Here is a 27558-nt window from a genome sequence, read left to right as displayed (position 1 = left end):
TTTGACAGATCCTATTCCGGAAGGACTTGTTACTCTTGCTAATGTGTTCACTACATGTGTAATGTGTACTCGGACATAGGTACAAAGATAAGTAGCGGTCATTGAAACTTTCCAAATGTACAGATAATTTTATGTATCTAAATCAAAATCTCCAATGCTCACTATGATCTAGAAGACATTTGCACTCATCTCCTGTTGTTGTTGCTTCACTTGAAGATGTTTTTCAAGTCACTGGTGTCCGTCTGTCAAACGTTGACTCGCTGTTGCTTAAGCTGGCAGTTCATATTGACTTTCAGCTGGAGCATTCTTCTAGCCAATAGTCACGTGATTCTAACTTACCCACCAGCCAGAAAGTATAGTCTGGACTTTCTGGACAATGTGAGGACAAGAGGACCTTGTGGGATGATTAAAGGTAAGAGGACATATTGCCTTCAATATTCTGCATCGTACAATATTCCATATAACGTTTGCCTCCCTTTTTTCGCTAATTTCTGTTTTCAGTGGTTATGCAATGGTTATCTGGGCACTGGAGAGACAATGTCCGAGGGTGTGTATCTAGGGCTACCAGACGCCCGGTAAAAGGAGGAAATGTTTTACTGTTTGAGATCATGTGCTCCGTTGTTACCTTCTAGTGTACATATTCTCCATCTATTGAATTCAAAGTTTAATATTTTCTGGTTTGAACTCAGAAATAGTAGTTGTCAAACCTTTGACTTCTATGAAGAACTATTGATATATTTAGGGCTGAAAAAAAAAAGGGTTCCTCGAGATCTATGGCTATTTTCTTTAGCATCGTCGGGCATCATGGTAAAGCTGCTAATTATATATTCTCACTATCCCCGCTCAGTAGAAATATACTATAGAAATTGACTTTCTTGTTGATCAGTTAGGGACTCAGAAACTAAATAGGAAGTGCCTAGAGATCTTTACAAAGTCTGCGCCGACTGCAAGAAAGTCGCTTCCTCTAAGAAATGTGATACTCTTTTTAAGGCCTTGTAGTTGTACAGCTTAGAGACACTTTTGTTGCTCCTCTAGCACGAGACCAACTTGTCATCAAAGTTTTATTGAAAGCAACACACACACTTATTGAAAGCAACACACACACTTATTGAAAGCAACACACACACTTATTGAAAGCAACACACACACTTATTGAAAGCAACACACACACTTATTGAAAGCAACACACACACTTATTGAAAGCAACACACACACTTATTGAAAGCAACACACACACTTATTGAAAGCAACACACACACTTATTGAAAGCAACACACACACTTATTGAAAGCAACACACACACTTATTGAAAGCAACACACACACTTATTGAAAGCAACACACACACTTATTGAAAAGGCGAGTCTCGAGTTAAGTCGACTAAGAACATTGGAAGGCGAGTCTCGAGTTAAGTCGACTAAGAACATTGGAAGGCGAGTCTCGAGTTAAGTCGACTAAGAACATTGGAAGGCGAGTCTCGAGTTAAGTCGACTAAGAACATTGGAAGGCGAGTCTCGAGTTAAGTCGACTAAGAACATTGGAAGGCGAGTCTCGAGTTAAGTCGACTAAGAACATTGGAAGGCGAGTCTCGAGTTAAGTCGACTAAGAACATTGGAAGGCGAGTCTCGAGTTAAGTCGACTAAGAACATTGGAAGGCGAGTCTCGAGTTAAGTCGACTAAGAACATTGGAAGGCGAGTCTCGAGTTAAGTCGACTAAGAACATTGGAAGGCGAGTCTCGAGTTAAGTCGACTAAGAACATTGGAAGGCGAGTCTCGAGTTAAGTCGACTAAGAACATTGAATAATGACATTTAAGGAGAAAACCAAAGAAAGAAAATGGTTCGTTTAGAAACCAGTAATAGGAAGGAATGTTTGTACATGGCGTAATTTTCTTGTCTTTTAAAGGAACGTCTGTTATTTACAAGATAATTTACACTAAAAATTATATTTATGAAAATCTTTATTGAAGGAAATAGATATCTTGGTTATTAACACTAAAGCTCATGGTGTCTGGTATCTTCACTATTGGGTTAAGACGCATTAATCTTTATTTTCAAAGCAATGACTGAACCTAATCAAGGTAATACCAGCCATTGCACCAGTCTGGTCTTTAATAATAATACAAAAGTCATGAGTTGAAACTAATCAAGGTAATACCAGCCATTGCACCAGTCTGGTCTTTAATAATAATACAAAAGTCATGAGTTGAAACTAATCAAGGTAATACCAGCCATTGCACCAGTCTGGTCTTTAATAATAATACAAAAGTCATGAGTTGAAACTAATCAAGGTAATACCAGCCATTGCCCACCAGTGTGGTCTTTAATAATAATACAAAAGTCATGAGTTGAAACTAATCAAGGTAATACCAGCCATTGCCCACCAGTCAGTCATGAGTTGAAACTAATCAAGGTAATACCAGCCATTGCCCACCAGTCAGTCATGAGTTGAAACTAATCAAGGTAATACCAGCCATTGCCCACCAGTCAGTCATGAGTTGAAACTAATCAAGGTAATACCAGCCATTGCCCAACAGTCAGTCATGAGTTGAAACTAATCAAGGTAATACCAGCCATTGCCCACCAGTCAGTCATGAGTTGAAACTAATCAAGGTAATACCAGCCATTGCCCACCAGTCAGTCATGAGTTGAAACTAATCAAGGTAATACCAGCCATACCAGCCATTGCCCACCAGTCAGTCATGAGTTGAACCTAATCAAGGTAATACCAGCCATTGCCCACCAGTCAGTCATGAGTTGAAACTAATCAAGGTAATACCAGCCATTGCCCACCAGTCAGTCATGAGTTGAAACTAATCAAGGTAATACCAGCCATTGCCCACCAGTCAGTCATGAGTTGAAACTAATCAACATAATACCAGCCATTGCCCACCAGTCAGTCATGAGTTGAAACTAATCAAGGTAATACCAGCCATTGCCCACCAGTCATTCATGAGTTGAAGCTAATCAAGGTAATACCAGCCATTGCCCGCCAGTCAGTCCTGAGTTGAACCTAATCAAGGTAATACCAGCCATTGCCCGTCAGTCAGTCATGAGTTGAAACTAATCAAGATAATACCAGCCATTGCCCGTCAGTCAGTCCTGAGTTGAAACTAATCAAGGTAATACCAGCCATTGCCCACCAGTCATTCATGAGTTGAAACTAATCAAGGTAATACCAGCCATTGCCCGTCAGTCAGTCCTGAGTTGAAACTAATCAAGGTAATACCAGCCATTGCCCACCAGTCAGTCATGAGTTGAAACTAATCAAGGTAATACCAGCCATTGCCCACCAGTCAGTCATGAGTTGAAGCTAATCAAGGTAATACCAGCCATTGCCCACCAGTCAGTCCTGAGTTGAACCTAATCAAGGTAATACCAGCCATTGCCCACCAGTCAGTCATGAGTTGAAACTAATCAAGGTAATACCAGCCATTGCCCACCAGTCAGTCATGAGTTGAAACTAATCAAGGTAATACCAGCCATTGCCCGCCAGTCAGTCCTGAGTTGAAACTAATCAAGGTAATACCAGCCATTGCCCACCAGTCAGTCATGAGTTGAAACTAATCAAGGTAATACCAGCCATTGCCCACCAGTCAGTCATGAGTTGAAACTAATCAAGGTAATACCAGCCATACCAGCCATTGCCCACCAGTCAGTCATGAGTTGAACCTAATCAAGGTAATACCAGCCATTGCCCACCAGTCAGTCATGAGTTGAAACTAATCAAGGTAATACCAGCCATTGCACCAGTCTGGTCTTTAATAATAATACAAAAGTCATGAGTTGAAACTAATCAAGGTAATACCAGCCATTGCCCACCAGTGTGGTCTTTAATAATAATACAAAAGTCATGAGTTGAAACTAATCAAGGTAATACCAGCCATTGCCCACCAGTCAGTCATGAGTTGAAACTAATCAAGGTAATACCAGCCATTGCCCACCAGTCAGTCATGAGTTGAAACTAATCAAGGTAATACCAGCCATTGCCCACCAGTCAGTCATGAGTTGAAACTAATCAAGGTAATACCAGCCATTGCCCACCAGTCAGTCATGAGTTGAAACTAATCAAGGTAATACCAGCCATACCAGCCATTGCCCACCAGTCAGTCATGAGTTGAACCTAATCAAGGTAATACCAGCCATTGCCCACCAGTCAGTCATGAGTTGAAACTAATCAAGGTAATACCAGCCATTGCCCACCAGTCAGTCATGAGTTGAAACTAATCAAGGTAATACCAGCCATTGCCCACCAGTCAGTCATGAGTTGAAACTAATCAACATAATACCAGCCATTGCCCACCAGTCAGTCATGAGTTGAAACTAATCAAGGTAATACCAGCCATTGCCCACCAGTCATTCATGAGTTGAAGCTAATCAAGGTAATACCAGCCATTGCCCGCCAGTCAGTCCTGAGTTGAACCTAATCAAGGTAATACCAGCCATTGCCCGTCAGTCAGTCATGAGTTGAAACTAATCAAGATAATACCAGCCATTGCCCGTCAGTCAGTCCTGAGTTGAAACTAATCAAGGTAATACCAGCCATTGCCCACCAGTCATTCATGAGTTGAAACTAATCAAGGTAATACCAGCCATTGCCCGTCAGTCAGTCCTGAGTTGAAACTAATCAAGGTAATACCAGCCATTGCCCACCAGTCAGTCCTGAGTGGAAGCTAATCAAGGTAATACCAGCCATTGCCCACCAGTCAGTCCTGAGTTGAAGCTAATCAAGGTAATACCAGCCATTGCCCACCAGTCAGTCCTGAGTTGAACCTAATCAAGGTAATACCAGCCATTGCCCACCAGTCAGTCCTGAGTTGAAACTAATCAAGGTAATACCAGCCATTGCCCACCAGTCAGTCCTGAGTTGAAGCTAATCAAGGTAATACCAGCCATTGCCCACCAGTCAGTCCTGAGTTGAAACTAATCAAGATAATACCAGCCATTGCCCACCAGTCAGTCCTGAGTTGAAACTAATCAAGGTAATACCAGCCATTGCCCGCCAGTCAGTCCTGAGTTGAAACTAATCAAGGTAATACCAGCCATTGCCCACCAGTCAGTCCTGAGTTGAAGCTAATCAAGGTAATACCAGCCATTGCCCACCAGTCAGTCCTGAGTTGAAACTAATCAAGGTAATACCAGCCATTGCCCACCAGTCAGTCCTGAGTTGAAACTAATCAAGGTAATACCAGCCATTGCCCACCAGTCAGTCCTGAGTTGAAGCTAATCAAGGTAATACCAGCCATTGCCCACCAGTCAGTCCTGAGTTGAAACTAATCAAGGTAATACCAGCCATTGCCCACCAGTCAGTCCTGAGTTGAAACTAATCAAGGTAATACCAGCCATTGCCCACCAGTCAGTCCTGAGTTGAAGCTAATCAAGGTAATACCAGCCATTGCCCACCAGTCAGTCCTGAGTTGAAACTAATCAAGGTAATACCAGCCATTGCCCACCAGTCAGTCCTGAGTTGAAGCTAATCAAGGTAATACCAGCCATTGCCCACCAGTCAGTCCTGAGTTGAAACTAATCAAGGTAATACCAGCCATTGCCCACCAGTCAGTCCTGAGTTGAAGCTAATCAAGGTAATACCAGCCATTGCCCACCAGTCAGTCCTGAGTTGAAGCATATAGTAGAACACGATCAGTTTGAGTAATATTGTTATGGGTGTGTGTATGTGTGTGTGTGTGTGTGTGTGTACTAAAAATAAACGAGTGACTTCTCGTCGTATTTAATGAGAGAACTTGAATGTTTGTATTTGCGTAGTTAGGAGATTTAGATCTGGTTGCTGGAAGAGAGAATGCAATCAAGATGAGTAGTTCGAGAAAGTCTGTCAGACATCAGAGTGAGTACCGAACATTCTGAATTTTGTTTGACATGATGACACATTCAGAAATAAACTGACGTTTTAATGCACATTAAAATAAAATTGAAAATGTATTTTAAAAATGTAGATAATAAATGAAATAATCACAAAGAAAAATATGGTACCTATTTCGTATCTCTCTCCAGAGAATCACAACGTCACATTCACGGAGCTGAGTCCATCAACAGCCTTAGTTGTCCAATGGCATCTTGCTTACACACATAGGGTAAGTTTAGTTGGGAGTGAGATCACGTTAGTGTAAGCTTAGTTGGGAGTGATCATGTTAGTGTAAGTTTAGTTGAAAGTGATCACGTTAGTGTAAGTTTAGTTGGAAGTGATCACGTTAGTGTAAGTTTAGTTGGGAGTGAGATCACGTTAGTGTAAGCTTAGTTGGGAGTGATCACGTTAGTGTAAGTTAGTTGGGAGTGATCACATTAGTGTAAGTTTAGTTGGAAGTGATCACGTTAGTGTACGTTTAGTTGGGAGTGATCACATTAGTGTAAGTTTAGTTGGAAGTGATCACGTTAGTGTAAGTTTAGTTAGGAGTGATCACGTTAGTGTAAGTTTATTTGCAAGTGATCACGTTAGTGTACGTTTAGTTGGGAGTGATCACGTTAGTGTAAGTTTAGTTAGGAGTGATCACGTTATTGTAAGTTTAGTTGGGAGTGATCACGTTAGTGTACGTTTAGTTGGAAGTGATCACGTTAGTGTAAATTTAGTTAGGAGTGATCACGTTAGTGTAAGTTTAGTTGGGAGTGATCACGTTAGTGTAAGTTTAGTTGGGAGTGATCACGATAGTGTAAGTTAAGTTGGGAGTGATCACGTTAGTGTAAGTTAAGTTGGAAGTGATCACGTTAGTTAAAGTTAAGTTGGAAGTGATCACGTTAGTTAAAGTTAAGTTGGGAGTGATCACGTTAGTTAAAGTTAAGCTGGGAGCTATCACGTTAGTTAAAGTTAAGTTGGGAGTGATCACGTTAGTAAAAGTTTAGTTGGAAGTGATCACGTTAGTTAAAGTTTAGTTGGAAGTGATCACGTTAGTGTAAGCTTAGTTGGGAGTGGTCACGTTAATGTAAGCTTAGTTGGGAGTGATCACGTTAATGTAAGCTTAGTTGGGAGTGATCACGTTAGTGTACGTTAAGTTGGAAGTGATCACGTTAGTTTAAGTTAAGTTGGAAGTGATCACGTTAGTTTAAGTTAAGTTGGAAGTGATCACGTTAGTTTAAGTTAAGTTGAAAGTGATCACGTTAGTTTAAGTTAAGTTGGAAGTGATCACGTTAGTGTAAGCTTAGTTGGGAGTGGTCACGTTAATGTAAGCTTAGTTGGGAGTGATCACGTTAATGTAAGCTTAGTTGGGAGTGATCACGTTAGTTTAAGTTAAGTTGGAAGTGATCACGTTAGTTTAAGTTAAGTTGGAAGTGATCACGTTAGTTTAAGTTAAGTTGGAAATGATCACGTTAGTTTAAGTTAAGTTGAAAGTGATCACGTTAGTTTAAATTAAGTTGGAAGTGATCACGTTAGTGTAAGTTAAGTTGGGAGTGATCACGTTAGTTTCAGTTTAGTTGGAAGTGATCACGTTAGAGTTCAGGGTATACCTCACATACAAACAATGACTAAATATTGTCCTTGGCTGGGCCGGTCTTAGGCCTCAGCAGCCTATGCGGCCGCAGTGGGCCCTGCACTTCCATAGGTCCCCCTCGATGTAAATTCTATGTGTAAATTATTAAATTAAACCATTTTAACTTATTAAATGGTTCCTGGAATTCTCCTGAAATTATAAAATATAAGAAAAGTCATGAAAATCTCCTGACATTATTAAAATCTTCTGAAAACTGATGCAAATCTCCTTAAAACAGACAAAATTGTCATTTCGGGGTGACATTCAAAATGGAAAACGCCAATCCTACTCGCTATTAAAAAAACGAAACAGCTTTGTCAGCTTTCATTTAATAAAAATGTAATAATAAGGCGATTTTTAACCAAAATAAGAAGTTCAAATACTTAATTTACTTTAATAGTCACTGGCATACAAATACAGATCTAAATCTGTCTCGACCTCTTCGAAAACAAAACAACGATATTTTGCTAGTCGATAGTAAATCTAAAAGGCAGATCTGAATGTTTATCGGCGTTTTGTTGGAAAACTACTATCTACTGTACAGTTTATTTAACAGAGATTTTGTACTTAGTAAACTATACATAAAATGCAAAGACGAATTTATTTTCTAATACAAAATCTTAATTTTCACTTATTATCCTTATTAAAACGCAAATTAGGCTCCGCGCAATCCGTTTCGCATAGGGCCCCGCAACCTGTGAGACCGGCCCTGGTCATTGGAATACAACAAGTTCCCTGCACTCATTTATTTGATCAGATTTACGAACGGATATCAACATTTGAAACAAATTTGAGATCAAAAATATGTTTACAATTCAGCCCACGTTTCTTCACGACTATTAAACTAGATCTATTGTGGCTTAAGCAACAGAAGTGGCTCTAGAGTTTTATCTAAGAAAGTTGTATTTTATGTACACCACGGGAATACCCTCTAAGAAGGCGAAGTGCGCTTGAACTTAGCTCGGCTTGGCTACCTATAAAGGAGGCTCGAGGTTGGACACCCGACTCGGGCAGAGTTGTGTTTACTGAGCGCCTAAAGGCAGCACGGAAAAAAAAAATTCTCCTAGATACACTGGTTTACAACTGAGATTGGACCAAAGCGCTCTGAGCATGCTATAAGCATGAAAGTAGCGCTATATAAAAGCCATAATTTTTTTTTAAAGATCTTTACTTTTCATAGTGTAAATGTTAATTTTCACTCACCAACACCCTCTGACGTCAACAACTCATTGACGATATCAGACGTCATGTCCCATCACAACCCACACACGTCAATAACTCATAACACACCAACTTAATTGTCAATATTTCTCATCAGGCCTATCTGAATCTAACTTGTAAGATACTTAAGAATTTCTCAGAGGCTTACAGTTGTCTGACTAACAGTTTCATCACTTTCGCATCTCTTACAGGGAGGAGTCTACATTGAGCTGAGAGACAGTAAAGACAAGATCATCAAAAGATACCCGGATGTAGGCTGGACCTTACAAAATGACGTCAGGTCAGTCTTATTATTATATTAATTACTTATCGATTTCCTATTATATCGCACATGCAAGTAAAAAAAAAAAGACACCTTGAAAAGCGGGTTAGGGAAGGAGATACAACAAAATAGTGTGGAGGTGGAAGAGGGTTAACATTAAAACCTAACCTCCATAAAACGGTTTAGTAATTAGTTTTAATAAAATATGGTTGAAAGGTGAGCGTCATAGCTTCCATTGTCACTATTTAGTTTTTCAATGAGAAGTCACATATTGAGGATCAACAGAGTCTAGATCGCTTCTGTTATCTCGAGTTCACCTGCAGTAGTACTCTCACAGTTCACTTTTATTTTCCACAATCACATACGAATGGGAAGTTTGGATTGTTTTTTTGTTTTACATTCTAATTTTGAAGCGACAAATTGAAGTTCCATGTTTCCAGCTCAGCGTTGACTCTTGTTTATATCTTGACCCCAGTGCCACGTCTTACACAATAGTGCTGCCACCTAGCGAGTGTTACAACTGTACTCTCAGATTGGTGAAACAAGCTACCGACTGGGGAGAGGAGCATGTCTTCTGGAGCTGTGCTGATATCCATTTAACACAGCAAGGTATTTTTACACGCACAAACACACGAAATAATTGTTTTTTTTAAATATCAATAGTTTAAAGGGACATAAACAATACTCATACACTTTGTAACAAATGTTCTCATGATAATGTCCCTTAGTTCAATGTTTTTCTCCATTCAGAGGTGATGTATCACAAAGTGTCATTTGAAAATTTGATCGCATTTATAGCGTGGAGACATCATCTATTTTATATGTCTACTTTAATTTGAATTTATAGCATTTAACAATATAAACAAATAATAACAATTAAGACGATTAATTATTATCTAATTGTAAAGCATGACTCACTGTCAAAAAGTCACTCTACAAGGTACCGTGAAGGAAGCACGAAAAGAAGTCATCCAAAAGAAAAGCTGTGTGGACAAGAATGATTTCATTCTCTCCTAATATCCTGCTAAGCTGGAAAAGTGGAGGGATTGAGTGAAGCGAACTCATTCATCTAGTCATGCATGTTAATCAATGACTTAAATTCTGCCAAGTCACTGGTTTTCCTAGCTAGCTCAGGCAACCCATCCCATTCTCTAATAGCACTAGGGAAGAAGGAGTATTTGTACAAATTTGTCCTAGCATATGGAACGAGGAATGTGCCTTTATCTTTGTGTCTTTCTGTCTAGGAACAGAGGATTACTCTCTTATTTTACATTGACACAGTATTGCTTCTACACACTCCATTTTACACAAGGTTTAACAGATTCATCCCATCTTTTGATAATGTAAAAATGAGTAGGCCTACAGACAGCTCAAGAAGCAGATTGTTATCAGAGGCGGCCTTAGCAGTATTCGAGACAGTGTCATATGCAGGGGCTTAGACTAATTTTACATGCGGGGGCCCCACATATTGGTTTGATGGGCTGGCTTTAACAATAGAATCTTCTTATCTCAGCCCACAGCACGGGGTCTGGTGGCCCCAAACGCTACACTCGCAACACTGAAGGGCCGCCTTTGCTGCCATACTCATAATGAGTTGATCTTGATTTGAAAGTCACATTTAAACATGGGAAGTAAAAATTAAATGAAAGTAAAGCCAAATACTTTTGAATGAAAATAACAGAAAGGTTCATTGTGAAAACATGATACAATGTGTGACGATGAACTGTGGCTAGTCTGTTTGGCAAGAAAGGATCTGAAAGAGTTTTATTGACTAACTTGATGTTCTAGAATTTTGAATCCATGATCAAATATACTCTTCATTATTTTCTCTTCACTTGGTACTTGTGTATTATGTCCAGTTCTAAAAATACCATTTCTGACAGGCCACTACAAACTGGGTTTTAATTCGACTAGTCAGTACTCTGTTTCCTTAACTATGCATTGAATTCGTATTGATCTTAACAGAGCTGTCTAGTCAAGTCAGATGTAACACTCACGGTACGCTCAGTGGATCTCAGTGTGTATGCCGGAGGACCTATGTTGGGGACAGGTGCCAGTTTCAAAGTGGGTGACTTTTTCAATTTCCCTATAAGTGTTCTCTATTATTAGTGATGTTTCAAAGTCGGTGACTTATTCTATTTCTCCATAAGTGTATTCTATTAGTAGTGATGTTTTAAAGTCAAAATTAAGTACTATTTCTATGTCAAGCAATAACAAAACACATGGGAAATCCAATTGATAGTTTGGTTTATTATAAGAACTACACATTGAGCTCAATGATCACACGTCAATACAAGATGAGCCATTCAAATCCGATTAGAATGATCACGTCAATACAAGATGAGCCATTCAAATCCGATTAGAATGATCACGTCAATACAAGATGAGCCATTCAAATCCGATTAGAATGATCACGTCAATACAAGATGAGCCATTCAAATCCGATTAGAATGATCACGCCAATACAAGATGAGCCATTCAAATCCGATTAGAATGATCACGTCAATACAAGATGAGCCATTCAAATCCGATTAGAATGATCACGTCAATACAAGATGAGCCATTCAAATCCGATTAGAATGATCACGTCAATACAAGATGAGCCATTCAAATCCGATTAGAATGATCACGTCATCATTTGGTGGTATTAAGTGTCAAGTTTTAAGAGTCATCGAACGATTATTTTGATGTCAGGGTCGCAATTAATTTAATCGCTGCAATCCTATACTCTGGACATACACTGTATGAAAATAGATCTTTGTGCAAATGAAGGAGGATGACAACTTTGTACTTTTGAGGTTCCGTGCAGACTTAGTAAAATTGGAACAAAACTAGAACTCACTACCAGAGTATATAGTCACCGAGTATCAAATACATTTAGGATACATTGAAAGGTATGCCTACACTTTTTCTACGTGTATTCAGACCTAATGTGTTGTTGCATCTATGAAGCCATGGCTTGTTAATGTAGTAACCATGGTGGTGCTGAACACTGTGGATGTTGTAAGAAAGTCAAATAAAGTCAAAGTCAAGTTCCCCTTTCAGACCTTGTGATCTATAGGGCAGATGATGTACAGCAAGGGCGGTTGGTCGTTGTGCCGGCTACTTAACATCCTAGTTAACCATGGGCAACAGAAACAGAAGGTCATATAGTGTATTGATGTTGTAATGTAGACAAAGTGGAAATGTTGATGTTGTAATGTAGACAAAGTGGAAATGTTGATGTTGTAATGTAGACAAAGTGAAACTGTTGATGTTGTAATGTAGACATAGTGGAAATGTTGATGTTGTAATGTAGACAAAGTGAAACTGTTGATGTTGTAATGTAGACAAAGTGGAAATGTTGATGTTGTAATGTAGACAAAGTGAAACTGTTGATGTTGTAATGTAGACAAAGTGAAACTGTTGATGTTGTAATGTAGACAAAGTGGAAATGTTGATGTTGTAATGTAGACAAAGTGAAACTGTTGATGTTGTAATGTAGACAAAGTGGAAATGTTGATGTTGTAATGTAGACAAAGTGAAACTGTTGATGTTGTAATGTAGACAAAGTGAAACTGTTGATGTTGTAATGTAGACAAAGTGGAAATGTTGATGTTGTAATGTAGACAAAGTGAAAATGTTGATGTTGTAATGTAGACAAAGTGGAAATGTTGATGTTGTAATGTAGACAAAGTGAAACTGTTGATGTTGTAATGTAGACAAAGTGGAAATGTTGATGTTGTAATGTAGACAAAGTGAAAATGTTGATGTTGTAATGTAGACAAAGTGGAAATGTTGATGTTGTAATGTAGACAAAGTGAAACTGTTGATGTTGTGTCCTAAATGGTCCTATGCGTTTTTAATATTTCCCTTTCATCTCCTTCTCTTGTCAATCTTCTGCTGCCTGTCCAGACGAGTGTGTCGATGACACAGACTGCAGCAACCACGGTCACTGCACAGACACCAACAGCACCAGCTATCCCAGACTGCAGTGTTATTGTCATGCTGGCTGGTTTGGTAGACGATGTGAAAAAGGTAAAACCATCCAGTAGTTTCCCTTTCTACTTCGAGTTCAATCAGTTTCCTTTTTGTCTTGATTTGTCCACCAACCATCCAGTAGTTTTCCTTTTTACTACCAGTTCAGTTTCCTTATGTCCTGATTTCACCACATTATTAGTAGACCATTAAAATCATTTCAACAAATGTCTATTTGAACATTTGGTGTTTCCAACATTTCTCCATTTTACTATTTAAATATTTGAACAATGCAACATTTGAACAATGCAACATTTGAACTTTTGAAGATTTGATCATTTGACCATTTAAGTAATTGAGCATTTGACAATGTACCGCTGCATGTTTGGGTCAATTTTGTGTGCTCAAAAGCTAAATTAAGCTTAATCAAACAATATTTATGGATTTTATAATACTAAATCTATAATGGCATATTGCTATATCATACTATATTGTATGGAGGACTTTTCTCTTTCAATATTTCTGTTAGAGTCTCCAGTCCAAAGTCTTTCGGATCTAAATTACAGTCTGTATAATCACAAAGTATTATCAGCAGACTTTGAATTTTATTACAGAATTATTCAGGTAAGTCTGAAGTTCTTTAATGTTTCAAACTTTCTGTACTTCTGTTACACTGAATTGAACCTTTTACTTTTGCATAAATGTTCTTTTTCTGTAATAGCCGTAAGAACTGCAGGTGTAACTTGTATTTTAATTTCTAAATAAGGTGCAGTGGCCGCGCATTTATTTTTAAGCATACAATAGAAATCAATTTTTTTTTACATGAGTTGAAAAAACATGCTGGTGGCCATCTTGACAATAAATAATGTTTACAAATACATCAATTTAGGTCGAATTCTTCAAAATTATTTGTGCTTGTTGAAATCATTTGAAAAATATTGCATGGGCCCTAAGTCAATGACATTTACTTGTAACAATTAGTTTTTCTACGTTAATATCTTCATATGTTTTGACCTCAGACCATTGACTTACTTCTGTATTCTCAACAAACCATTTACCAAATAGATACCTTTTGACCTTACAAGTATTATACATTTTATTTCATTATTTTTTGTTTTCTAAGCTTTATGTAACCATTTGTTTTGTTCGGAAATAGGAGTCCCAAGAACTTGAAGCTGTGATTAAGTCAAAGTCTGACTCTTGGCTGGGGATAGGCTGGCGGTCTTTTGGTAGGGTTAAGTTTTATGACTCAACATGGGAATAACCTATAGTAGTGAACAAAGACTGACAAAATAAAGAGTTTTGAGAAAACAAAGAGAGAGAGAGACAGAAAAAGTAAAAGAGAGAGGAAATGGAGTGAGAAAGTAAAAAAGAAAGAGAGAAAGAAAAGGAAAGAAAGAAAAGGAAAGAAAGAGAGAAAGAAAGAGAGAAAGAAAAGGAAAAAAAGAGAGAAAGAAAAGGAAAGAAAGAGAGAAAGAAAAGGAAAAAAAGAGAGAAAGAAAAGGAAAAAAAGAGAGAAAGAAAAGGAAAGAAAGAAAAAGAAAAGGAAAGAAAGAGAGAAAGAAAAGGAAAGAAAGAGAGAAAGAAAAGGAAAAAAAGAGAGAAAGAAAAGGAAAGAAAGAAAAAGAAAAGGAAAGAAAGAGAGAAAGAAAAGGAAAGAAAGAGAGACTTAGAAAGAGAGAAAGTGAAGTAAAGCAGGTAGAAGAGAAACTGCAAAATTATTTTTAAAAATATTTCTATTATGAAGTCAATAATTGCGTTCCACAGAGGCCGACGAAAGTTGTAGACAGTTTCCTGTACAAAGCCCAACAAAGGGAGGTAAGGACCAAGGAGGGAACGAGCAAAGCCAATCTTGTGTCCAAGGCACCGGTCCACCAGACAGCGGGACGTGTCCTCAACAAACAGGCACAGGAAACAGTCCCTCCTCCCCTTCCACTAGCCATGCTGGGCCAAATCCATGTGATGGCTTCTGCAACTCTTCCACTGGGTGTGTGTTCAATGTGGAATGGATCCATCAGCCAAAGAATAATTCACTTGTCTTCACAATGACAGCAGATCTTGCACAGACTCAGTACATGTCGCTAGGATTTTCAGCAGATAATTTGATGGTAGGTTTGTAGGCTGGTAGGTTTGCAGGATGTTAGCTTTGTAGGATGGTAAGTTTGTTGGAAGGTAGGTTTGTTGGAAGGTAGGTTTGTTTGGATGGTAGGGTAGATGTAACAATATAGAATGTTGTTTTCTCACTTTTATGTACGAAGGCTTCGGGCCTATTAAGACTGTTGTGAATCTCTAAATGTACAGTTTCAACTCTCGTTATTTCCACATTTTCTAAGATACAAATAGAAAAGAAAAATGGTTTTATTTTCACAAGTGCATATGCTTCATATAAAGTAACATATATGACAGGTTACGTCCTGGACCATATATAAAAAATACGCTACTTCTTGTTTATTATATGTAATAAATAGTTACCTCTTGTCTCAATATAAATTATAAGCTACATCCAGTCTATAGACCTATGTAAGAGAAAAAGTCCATTCAAGTTCAATGTTATCAATGGTTTATTTTGAGCAGCGATAACTTTTAAATCTTCAAGTGTCTATGTCTGAACACAGTCCGTAAAGTGTCTATGTCTGAACACAGTCCGTAAACCTTCAAGTGTCTATGTCTGAACACAGTCCGTAAACCTTCAAGTGTCTATGTCTGAACACAGTCCGTAAACCTTCAAGTGTCTATGTCTGAACACAGTCCGTAAACCTTCAAGTGTCTATGTCTGAACACAGTCCGTAAACCTTCAAGTGTCTATGTCTGAACACAGTCCGTAAACCTTCAAGTGTCTATGTCTGAACACAGTCCGTAAACCTTCAAGTGTCTATGTCTGAACACAGTCCGTAAACCTTCAAGTGTCTATGTCTGAACACAGTCCGTAAACCTTCAAGTGTCTATGTCTGAACACAGTCCGTAAACCTTCAAGTGTCTATGTCTGAACACAGTCCGTAAACCTTCAAGTGTCTATGTCTGAACACAGTCCGTAAACCTTCAAGTCTGAACCCAGTCCGTCTCCAACACTTTCACTTTGTGTTTCTCTTTCTCCAGCCTAATACCGACATCGTCATTGCTTGGAGGATTCAAAATGGAAGCGTTTACCTTTCAGATAGGTAAATAAGCCTAAATCTAGTATTTAAATCTTCACATTTTATTTCATCATTGTTTCGTTAGAATCATGACTAAAAAAATAAGAACAGAATAGAAATGGCAGGGCCGAAACCAGGCAGTGGTTCACTAGAGCACCATCCTTTATAGCTTTGCAATCGCGCCCTAGACAAGATGTCAGGGATAATATCCTAGACAAGATATCAGGGATAATATCCTAATTCGCTCAGGTGTTGCCACAATTTCTAGTTTCGGCGCTGACCATCGGGCTTTGAAAAACTAAAATGTCTCTTTTGGTCAACAGATGGGTGGCGTCCAAATCGATGCCCGTAGAGGACACACACAACGATCTAACTTTGATTTCAGGGGAGGTTACAGCTGGGACAACTAGCATCAGATTTTCAAGGTTGATTTCCCCTTCAGACGTCAACGACCTCAATTTAAATATCTCTGGTTGTATCTACTTACTGACCGCAGTTGGGGTCAAATACGATTCTAACAGTTCGATACGATACCACAAAGGGAACAGGGGAGTATCGAGCAAGCAATTTTGTTTCGACAAATGTCCTGTCGACCGCGGAGAGTCTCTCGGGCCAATAACGTCTGTACAAGAGAATCTGACCACCGAGGCTGCACCGCTCCAAGAAGACAGTGATCATCTTAATGAAACAGGTGATATATAAAATTATTTGACAAGCAGCAATCACTTTTCAATAGTCTAAAATAGTTGATAGACCATCCTCAGCGTCGTTAGGCAATACGAGGTGGACTATGTATGATTATAATATAGAGGCCTATGATGTGGCTAAAATTGGACGATATGATACGTAACAAATGTCAAGCTATTAAACTAACACATTGGAATATGTAACGTTGACTCACTATTTCATTATCATTGGATATAGAAAGAGATTAGCAGAGTATGTTACTTTCAAACGAACATGTTTTAAATTATGAGATTTATTTAAAGAGAAAAGAGTGAAATGTTCTCCTTTGTATGTCCTTGCCAAGATTCAACGTTCAAATGTGTGCACTAGAACTTTCTACTAGAAAAAACAGCAAATGGAACCAAAATAAACACAATAAAACAATACGTGAACAAGAGTGGCAAGCAGCGTCTAATTAAAACACAGGGTCTATAGGTGAGACGAAAGTAGTACTGAAATGGGTGGGGCTAGGAGTCACACAACTTAAAAAGTTGGGACTGTTCTCCCTAATCCTGACAAACCATATTGAACAAAACATTATTTAAACATTAATTTAAACCATTAATAATTAATTATGTTACGGATTCTTTTCTTTGGACTTTGTTTCTTAGAAACATGTATTTATTTTGTCCTTGCATGAGTCAAGCAATAGTCTTTCTATCACTTCACATCTAACTTGGAAACTGGTCGGAACAGAATACGTGTAACATATGTAGAACTTGTGCTTGTAAACTAGTTCTGCTTTGTTCTTGTCCAACTGCTTCCAGGTCTAGGTCTTCACGAGATGGACTGTACTGACGTCATTATTGGGTCAGCTCTTTGGAACACTAGCAGGATTGGGGACTACTACACACGTGACAGGTCAGTGGAGTTGTTTTGTGATTAAATGAAATGTTAAAAGAACATTATGTAAGATACATCTAATCAATTCAATACAAGCCAAGCAATGCTAGACCTACTGGCACATTTGATAATGATGTAGTATCGAAATGATCTTTCTGCTAGATCTACTCCATTGTTTGACCAGATGTACGGAGGTGTTGACAGTTTGACTGCTGCCATTGGCTACCAGACTAGTACAGAGACAGTCATTCTATTTAGGAGAAAGGTTCAAAGTAAGAAAACATTAGATGAGTTTAAATTGACGATATGTTTTACATACAGATTCACATTAGCCAAAAGGATAGACCAGGGGAAGGAAGGTCAATCAGTGAGGGTCTAAATAGTTTCTTTTAAAAAATTACTTCAGCTGAAACCAAAAAAAGGTTTGTTAAAAATATTATTGTTGATATAGTTAGGAAGCACGTGAGTTAAAGCTCCAACCTCCACTTATAAAGAGCAACGTTTAAGCTCTTCCTCTTTCCACATAAAGACTTTCCATATCGACTTCTTTGTTGAGACACTGTTTGATGTATGATGTAGCACAATAAATCGTTTAGATGATGTTTTTATGTTGAACAAAATATTAAACTGTTGAAATACAATTCAGTTTGACAAAACTTGAGGACAAAAAGAATTCATTTTATTTTGTTCTTGCTCCTCCATTGATTGGACAGATGGAAGGCCATAGATGAGCAAACGTATGACCCTTTTTTTTTTGTCCACTGTAACGCATGAAGTGTGACCTTTTCACTAACGGCCTCATAGCCCCTACCTATTATTACAGGAATTGAATTACGATTGGTCAAAGTTGTCAGGGGAAACTGAGTTAACTAGTTTATTCATAAATTAATCGAGAACTTGGTCGTAGCTTCATTTCGTCCCTAGGTTTGACCACCACACTATCTCATTGTGATACTCGTCATGTCTGCCTGGTCTAATCCTCTACAAAGTAGTGTTCCTACTTCCTATGTTCGGATCAAGTAGATAATTAGAAACATTTATTCATTGTCGAAAACAAATACGTTAATCAATCAAAAAAAAAATTAACCAATTAATTAATAAGTTAATTTTATTTTATGTAGAATAGGGGTATAAATCTTGCAGTATTGAGGGATATAGCAGTGATTTGCAGCTTTTTTCTTTATAGAAGATTTTTTTTTACACATTTTTAAAAATAGATTTCGCTTGTTTTCCAAATGTAATCAGGTGCAGACGTTACAGATTGGCCAATCGAACCTCGGCCAATGCATGTAGTTTGGGCCAGGGGTCAGCATAGAAATGACATCATCCACCGGCCACCCTCGGCATACGAGATGAACGAGATAGCAGACAAAGATTACTACCGGTCAGTTTTATTAGCAGTTTGTCGTCTGTCGATGCAACTGTCAACATATCAATATTTACTGGACATTCTAGAGAGGCTATTTTTGTTTTCTAACGTAGATGACCAGTCATGATCATCTGTAACATAACATTATAGTACATTCCTTTAGTATGAGTTAACTCCCTTAACAGTCTTTATTTAGATTAACGGGGAAAAAAACACCTAACTATAGCTTTTTTTTTAAAAAAAAAAAGAATAAATTAACAAAGTTATTCAACTTTAGACTAACAAAAACTGATAATTGATGTAATGACAAGAACCAGAACCTGGAAAACAAACGTTGGACTGTATTCTTTAAATAGTATTTAAAAGCTTCTAATCTTGTCTATTTACTCAGCTTCCTATAGTTAGTCTCTTGAAATTATTGTTTGCCCTTCTGAATTTTAGAGATTGACTGCTTTATCGTCTTTGGTAGCTTTTAAGTAGCCCAGAGTATAAGTGGCTTAGGCTGAAATCATTTATAACCTAATAGTTTAAAAGCATTATAAAAACCTGTATTTATTCTGTATGTTATCCGTGAATTGAACCAGGCCTAATGAATTGAAGTATCATGGAGCTGGTGGACATAGAGGAGACACTGCTATCAACTTTCACGGTAATTATGAAATGTAGTTAGGACTGAGTCTTGTTCATTTGTACAGACAGGGTTTAAAATCGCTTCATATTCTAAGTTTGAAGTGTACATAATAAGAGGCAAGATAAGTGCTTCAAGATGAACATACAATTTGCAGCCAAACTCCTTGTGAGACAGTCTTGGCTCTACACGCCTTATCACTGAGAAAAAACATAACGCTAAACCATTTCTATAGAACTTGGTCAAGGCATTTGTTCCTAGAACTTCTTCACTTGCCAACTCGGAGAAACTCCAGGAGGATCTATGAAGTCTTCAGACCACTGCTAGTATTGATTCTTGGTTCAAATTTATACTGGCTTCCCCAACCCTCCTTTATGTCTCTAAAAGGAATAAAAAAAAAGAAAAAAGATGAAAATATAAAGGACGTTTAAATAACTTTTCATGGTTTCGAAGATAAAACATTTTTATATTATAACTTTGTGTTCGATTATTTCAAAGTACTTTATTATAAGCATCATACTTTGACATTTTGTGCAGAAGTGCCACCTTCTCCAGCCCCTGTTGATCCGCCCAAATGCCTGAGTGGAAGATGCACTGATCAAAGCAGCTGTCCCTACCAAATAAGATGGGCGTACGAGTCAGCAAGTGACAGCATCACTTTTCAAATCATGGCTACAGTAGAAGAGAATCAATGGGTAGCAGTAGGATTTTCTAACGATGAGGAGATGGTAGTGATTTTTAAAAATATTCATTAAGTTGGTTACCACATTCTTATTGATTAGTGAGTATGTCGTGCAATTTAAAATAGAGATGAACAATTATATACCAATAATACTAGAAGCACTATCTCTCTATGTGTTCTACAGGATTATTTAAATTAGGACAAGTCAGACACTAATTGATGACATTTTGAACACTTTTTGAATACAACTTTATTACGTTTTGTTTTCAGCCCAACACTGACGTCATAGCTGCTTATTTCTTACCTGACAGCCAGAGTGGTGGCTTGGTGCCACACGTAACTGACAGGTAAATAGTCACGCATTACTGACAGGTAAACTGAGGTAAATAGTCATGCATAACTGACAGGTAAATAGTCATACATTAACATACAACTTCAACTTTGGCCAGCGGTTAACCCAAAGTTATATCATTTCATTAGCTCAACTCTATAGATAGAATACGTTCCATTCATCATGTCTTCAAAGTGATCTCACCTATCGTCTGTTTTCTTCAAGTAAATACATGCATCAACACACTACATTTTAGAACATTAGGAGCATAGATGCATACTACAAAGGCTTATACTGTTTACCTCTCTTTACAGATACGCCTATGACAGATCTGAACCAAAGCTTGATGCTGTGAATAACGTCCAGCTTATCAACGCTACCCGTCGTAATGGCGTGTCCACTTTTCTCTTTAGCCGACCGGCAAGGACAGGAGACGCTGCTGATATTGACCTTCACAACAGCCAGAATAATTGTCCTTATGTCTTCTACGGTATTGGTGGATCCGTAAGTCCACCGGAAATTATGGATTTCCACCCAGTAATACCAACTGTAGCTGGAAGAATTTGTTTTGGTTTCTGTAGTTCTCTGCCTTCAGGTGAATACTAAGTATTTGTCTGGGAAAAAGGTTTAGCACTTTCGTAAGCAATTCTTTTAAAGATTTCATTCGTCAACAGAGTTAGAGCTCGCAAAGTAATCAACGTGCTTTATACTTCTTCTTTGACAACAAGAAACCAACACAACTCATTAGAGTGTCAATTACGTTGGCAAACTTTAGGGGAAGACCAATTTTTATTTTTGAAAACGCATTTATAACATTAGTTGTAGTTTGTATATACCTATTTACCCTAGGACATTGCCTTTTACAATAAAACTTTCATTCGTTTGAAAGGTTGCGTTTCTAGGAATTTATTTGGTTTTGTCTGTATTGTTGACGGTCGTTGAATTGTAGCACCAAACTGCTGGTAGATAACTAAACCTCTGTAGGTAATGGACCTCATTCACCAATCGTAAACAAATAACATTTAGCCACGTGATAATATTGATAAAACTACAAGCTTTCACTATCAGTTTAAAAAATAGACAAAATACAAATAAAATCCCCAAATGTTCAAGAAATGTTCAAGGCATCTCTCGACTTGCTTCATGCCGTTCAACATTCAGACGTGTCGTCGTCCATCAGCCGTCCCACGTATTTGATACCTGGTAATAACATCGTCGTCAAAGTACATGTTTAGCAACGGATAATACGGACACTCTAACACTAAACTTTACATATTACAGGAAGTAGGTGGTCTAGAAATACAGATGATATTTGTGTGAGATAAGTCAATTATGGTTTTTGTAAAAAAAATATTTAAGTAATCACCAAATGTTTTTTTTTAAGAGGACAGTACAGTCAAGCCTCATGGTGTGACTACCGACAATCATATTGCTAGTGTAATGACCAGTGCAGCGAATGTTGCCTTGAATTGTACCATCAGATTAACCAACTTGAACTACAACACTGAAGAGATGGGAGAAATGACCAGACCGAAGGCCAAAGAACTGAAGGTCACTTTGGAGCTTGAGGTGAGTTGCTTTCCATTCAAACAATGTACTTCAACAAAACAAGATCAGTGAGTTCTTAGTGGTAGTGTGAGGAGTCAGTCCAATAGATAGCATAACATGTAACAGTAGTGATGACAGACATACAGGGGTGTGTGTATACTGTCTGACCTTAGTGACATATAAAGGGAATTATTCATGACAGAGTAACAAGCTGTATTAATAGTGTTATTGATAGAATGGTTTGTTAGAGCGTCTCGTTGTTTATAAGTAAATGAGAAATGCGTTGGGAACATGTAGATCTAGAATCTTTATAATATAAAGGCTGCTTATAATTTATTCCTAAAGTTAGTTGCTTTACAATGAGTTGCCGTGTGGCGAGCGGGTGGAACCAATGAAACAGCATGCAAACATTACGATTGCAGAAGACAACCTGTGTAATTGAAACACATATTTCACCACTTTTTAATGTATTACTCAAATCTATTATATTTCTACACAGACTTAGTATTGATGTACGCATGCGCAGTAAGCCTGCCCAAGGCTTCACGTTTCTTTGCTCAACTCACTTATTTCCTGTATGTCTTCAATGTTTCAGTTAGAGAAAGCTTTTAGAGAAAGTCTCAACAACATCAACAAAGTCACCGTACAGAGACTTCGGTATGATATTTCATATTCATTGTAGTAGCAGTTAGTACTTATCAGTCTTTTAGCCAAGTAGCATGCTATAAGTACCAGGTCTAGTGCACTCTTCCTAGACGTAGCCATACGTGGTGCAATGCAAAGCAGGTCTGATCATTTTGTTATGGTAGCAGCATTCACTAAATTTCTCTCATGAAACTCTCATTGACCTATTCCTAAGTGCCACATGACTTCTTGCACCCCCATAGACCAATTCCAAAGTGCTAAATGACTTCATGAACCCTCATAGACCTATTCATAATTACTACATGAATTTTTGAACCCTCATAGACCTATTCCAAAGTGCTACATGACTTCATGAACCCTCATAGACCGTTTCCTAATTACTACATGAATTTTTGAACCCTCATAGACCTATTCCAAAGTGCTACTTGATTTCATAAAGTTTGCTCTTCTATTGTCTAAGCCTCTAAGGACTTGCCAAAATATGAGCGCCATTCCAATATTTGTGTAATGTTAGTGAACATTTGTGTAATGTTAGTGAACATATATATTTATATAACCTAGTTGTATATACACGATCAATGAGACCTTGACACATTGTAATACTAAAACACTAGATCATAGACACAATGCGTTGGAAAACGATTTCAATCTATTTCTCAGACCTGGAAGTGTCCTTGTTGACTTCAGTGTGGCTGTTACGTCTGAACAAGATGACGACCATAGCGCGAAAGAAGCGATCAAAAAACAACTCCAGAAAATTGTGGAGAAAGCAGAGCTTGCTGACTTTGTACTGGACACTAAATATCTGGCAGTTGACGAGTCCCAATCAGGTCAGCACTTTGGAATATCAATAAAATCATACAACCAGCCGTTTGATTAGCACTTTTTTATATTAGATTAAAATTTTACTTGTGTAAGATGACAGCTTGATGTTGGTAGATTCAGCTCAATGTTCTTAATACAAGTTCAATTCAAGTCCATGGCAGATGAAATAAAGTATTGAGAATTCAGACATAGAATACAATGTACATTACAGGCTTTGACCAAAAATGAATTGAAACTAGCTTGCAATGAACTTCTCTGATACCTAAGTAGAAATGTGGAACACCTTTTTATGTCGACTCTAGATTCTCTTCAATTTATTTGAAGGTTCAACAAATGTGTTACTCTGTCTACAGCTTCCAACATTCTATCTGGTCACAATGGTAGCAGTGGTGACAACATTGGCAAATCAGAAATTATTATCATCGTAGTGGCTGTTGTCTTATGTCTTGTTGCAGTGGCTATTGTTACCTACAAGTTTTGTGTCTTCCAGAAATCAGACAATAGAGTATGTACATCTTGGATTAAACATTCATTTACTTAAAGATTCCAAGCACTTTCCCAAAATGGCAGAGTGTTACTAAATATTTCAAGTGTAATAAATATTTGTGTTCCCATAGAATGGAAAACTTAGACCATTGGAAAATATGACGTCTTTACAAGCTGAATCTGATATAGACTTAAAGTATTCGGAACTTATGGAAAACGTGAAGGTATAAATCAACTATCTGTATATTGCTTCAACATGTACTAAATGTGGAGTTTATTTCACTTCAAGTTTTTCTAATTCATTAAATTATAGTTAATAAAAAAATACCTTTGTTTTTAATTTAAACAAAAAAAAAAACTAAAACAGGTTTCAGACCATTGAAATGAGAAAGTGCACAAATAAACAAATTAATCAAAATTTATTTTAATTTCATTGCCACATAAAAATAGTTTTGTTTTGTTTATATCTCAAAAACTTGTAAAAATGGTCACCTTTATTCTAAATGTTTCAAAACAATGGGTCGAAGTGCACTATAGTCAATAGGTCTTACAATAGTTTTTGATAGACTGTTACATTTGTTAACTATTTTTAACTGTTACATTTCTTAAATGTTAAATTTGTTAATTGTTACATTTGTTTACTGTTGCAGTGGCTATAGTCACGTACAAGTTTTGTATTTTGTCTACTGTTACATTAACTGTAATATTTGTTAACTGTTACATTTGTTAACTGTTACATTTGTTAACTGTTACATTTGTTAATTGTTACATATTTTAACTGTTCAGAATGACAACCTGTAAACTTTATCTTTCCTAAACATTCTCAACAGACTGACCAAAACGTGAAAATATTTGAGCCCCATGTTCAACACGCCTATGAGAACCCTGGCTACCTGGACCCCAAGACACTCAATGTATCTCGTTATGTTTAGCTACTTCATTTGTATTGGTTCAGAAAATAAACAGCACACATTCTTTGTAGTTCTAACTTGAACTGTAACTTTCTTACAACGTGATTTTAGTTTGAACTTCAACTGTAACTTTCTTACAACGTGATTTTAGTTTGAACTTCAACTGTAACTTTCTTACAACGTGATTTTAGTTTGAACTTCTACTGTAACTTTCTTACAACGTGATTTTATTTTGAACTTCTTACAAAGTGATTGTAGTTTTAACTTGAACTGTAACTTTCTTACAAAGTGATTGTAGTTTGAACTTCAACTGTAACTTTCTTACAACGTGATTTTAGTTTGAACTTGAACTGTAACTTTCTTACAACGTGATTGTAGTTTGAACTTGAACTGTAACTTTCTTACAACGTGATTATAGTTTGAACTTGAACTGTAACTTTCTTACAACGTGATTTTAGTTTGAACTTCAACTGTAATTTTCTTACAACGTAATTCTAGTTTGAACTTCAACTGTAACTTTCTTACAATGTGATTGTAGTTTGAACTTGAACTGTAACTTTCTTACAACGTGATTGTAGTTTTAACTTGAACTGTAACTTTCTTACAACGTGATTATAGTTTTAACTTGAACTGTAACTTTCTTACAAAGTGATTGTAGTTTTAATTTGAACTGTAACTTTCTTACAATGTGATTGTAGTTTGAACTTGAACTGTAACTTTCTTACAACGTGATTTTAGTTTGAACTTGAACTGTAACTTTCTTACAACGTGATTGTAGTTTGAACTTGAACTGTAACTTTCTTACAACGTGATTGTAGTTTGAACTTGAACTCTAACTTACTTACAAAGTGATTGTAGTTTGAACTTGAACTGTAACATTCTTACGTGATTTTAGTTTTAACTTGAACTGTAACTTTCTTACAACGTGATTGTAGTTTTAACTTGAACTGTAACTTTCTTACAACGTGATTTTAGTTTGAACTTGAACTGTAACTTTCTTACAAACTGATTGTAGTTTGAACTGGAACTGTAACTTTCTTACAACGTGATTTTAGTTTTAACTTGAACTGTAACTTTCTTACAAAGTGATTGTAGTTTGAACTTTAACTGTAACTTTTTTACAACGTGATTTTAGTTTGAACTTCAACTGTAAGTTTCTTACAACGTGATTGTAGTTTGGGTTCCTACAAACCAACAAAAAATGAGACAAGAATTAGATTCAATTGGATAGATGTTCATTCTTTCTGTTTAATTTTTTCAATAAGAATTCTATGTGACTTGTTAGCTACCTACTAGTATTTTTAAGCCAAATCATTCTGGTCCTTCATTGATGGCACCAAGATTACACGTAGCAAAGTTCATGTGGCTACTTTCTGTCCTGGCATGAAACATTCTGTGTTTGTTTCTGCCCTGTCATGAAACATTCTGTGGTTGTTTCTGCCCTGTCATGAAACATTCTGTGGTTGTTTCTGTCCTGTCATGAAACATTCTGTGGCTGTTTCTGTCCTGGCATGAAACATTCTGTGGTTGTTTCTGTCCTGGCATGAAACATTCTGTGGTTGTTTCTGTCCTGGCATGAAATATTCTGTGGTTGTTTCTGTCCTGGCATGAAACATTCTGTGGTTGTTTCTGCCCTGTCATGAAACATTCTGTGGTTGTTTCTGCCCTGTCATGAAACATTCTGTGGTTGTTTCTGTCCTGGCATGAAACATTCTGTGGTTGTTTCTGTCCTGGCATGAAACATTCTGTGGTTGTTTCATTGGTCAAATTGTGGCAACGTTACGTTTTTATTTTTGATACATGTTTGTTAAAGGTTGAATCTCTTGTTCTGTATTTCAGTAGGTTACCAATATCGATTCAATCTTCATATCTTTAAATACAATCACTATCTTATCTTGACATCTGTTGTTCTACAAACACTAGAGTCAAAGAGAGAAAGTTCAATTTATATAATAATGAAACAGATAAGTTGCAACTCACAATTCTTTACTTCTGACCTTATGTTTCTTGCAAATACATCATTAAAATGTTATATTCATAGCAGAGAGAGAATATATATGAAAGACAAACAGACTGACTGACTGATTGGTTCTTGGACTGATGATTGATAAATAGAGTCTCTTTATGAAAGTACACATTTTTGCAAGCTGTTCAGTTATTCACATGTAATGTCGCTAAAATTCGGTAAAGTTTTGAATCAATACTTCTCTTGAAGGTCTACTGTGTCATTGCTCCTCTGTCAAAATCCTGCGTTTACTTGTGCTCAGCGCAGAGTTCCTGATTACCCATTTATTACAAAAGATTGACGAGGTTATGGTATTTTAGCGATGTAAGTTAAATCCTTATTGAACATAACCCTGTTAACAGTCAAGTTCTATTTGTTTTTTAATTAACAACATTGTGAAACATTTCTCTCTCTCTCTCTCTCTCTCTCTCTATATATATATATATATATATATATATATATATATATATATATATATATATATATATATATATATATATATATTATTTG

At 37.1% G+C, this 27558-nt stretch overlaps 1 protein-coding gene across 2 annotated transcripts; it reads left to right on the top strand.

Annotated features, from left to right (window-relative positions):
• Positions 1 to 27453, top strand: LOC106064189 (uncharacterized). Of its 2 annotated transcripts, XM_056030888.1 has the most exons (24): positions 3 to 412; positions 6007 to 6086; positions 8888 to 8976; positions 9434 to 9567; positions 10924 to 11022; positions 12853 to 12975; positions 13445 to 13539; positions 14072 to 14144; positions 14683 to 15023; positions 16012 to 16073; positions 16373 to 16740; positions 17543 to 17636; positions 17781 to 17890; positions 18864 to 19002; positions 19572 to 19636; positions 20153 to 20343; positions 20568 to 20644; positions 20943 to 21223; positions 22013 to 22197; positions 22772 to 22833; positions 23482 to 23651; positions 24000 to 24151; positions 24264 to 24356; positions 24963 to 27453. In XM_056030888.1, exons 1-24 carry the CDS (start codon positions 217 to 219, stop codon positions 25062 to 25064), a joined length of 3381 nt encoding a protein of 1126 aa, XP_055886863.1. In that variant the 5' UTR covers positions 3 to 216; the 3' UTR covers positions 25065 to 27453. The 2 variants fall into 2 exon arrangements, with proteins under 2 accessions (XP_055886864.1, XP_055886863.1); XM_056030889.1 differs by lacking the exon at positions 24264 to 24356 and having other exon boundaries at positions 1 to 412.
• Positions 27454 to 27558: the final 105 nt, after the last annotated feature.

This window comes from Biomphalaria glabrata, chromosome 5 (genome assembly GCF_947242115.1).
Source record: "Biomphalaria glabrata chromosome 5, xgBioGlab47.1, whole genome shotgun sequence".
Lineage (NCBI taxonomy): Eukaryota > Metazoa > Mollusca > Gastropoda > Planorbidae > Biomphalaria > Biomphalaria glabrata.
This window is presented reverse-complemented; position numbering and strand designations above follow the sequence as displayed.

What these genes read in the sequence shown, in the direction of transcription:
- LOC106064189 (XM_056030888.1), top strand. Translation starts at nt 217, where the DNA reads ATGTTTTTCAAGTCACTGGTGTCCGTCTGTCAAACGTTGACTCGCTGT. An exon ending in TTTATTACAGAATTATTCAG is followed by an intron (nt 13,540 to 14,071) that starts GTAAGTCTGAAG and finishes GTTCGGAAATAG; the next exon opens with GAGTCCCAAGAACTTGAAGC. An exon ending in GTGCCACACGTAACTGACAG is followed by an intron (nt 20,645 to 20,942) that starts GTAAATAGTCAC and finishes CTCTCTTTACAG; the next exon opens with ATACGCCTATGACAGATCTG.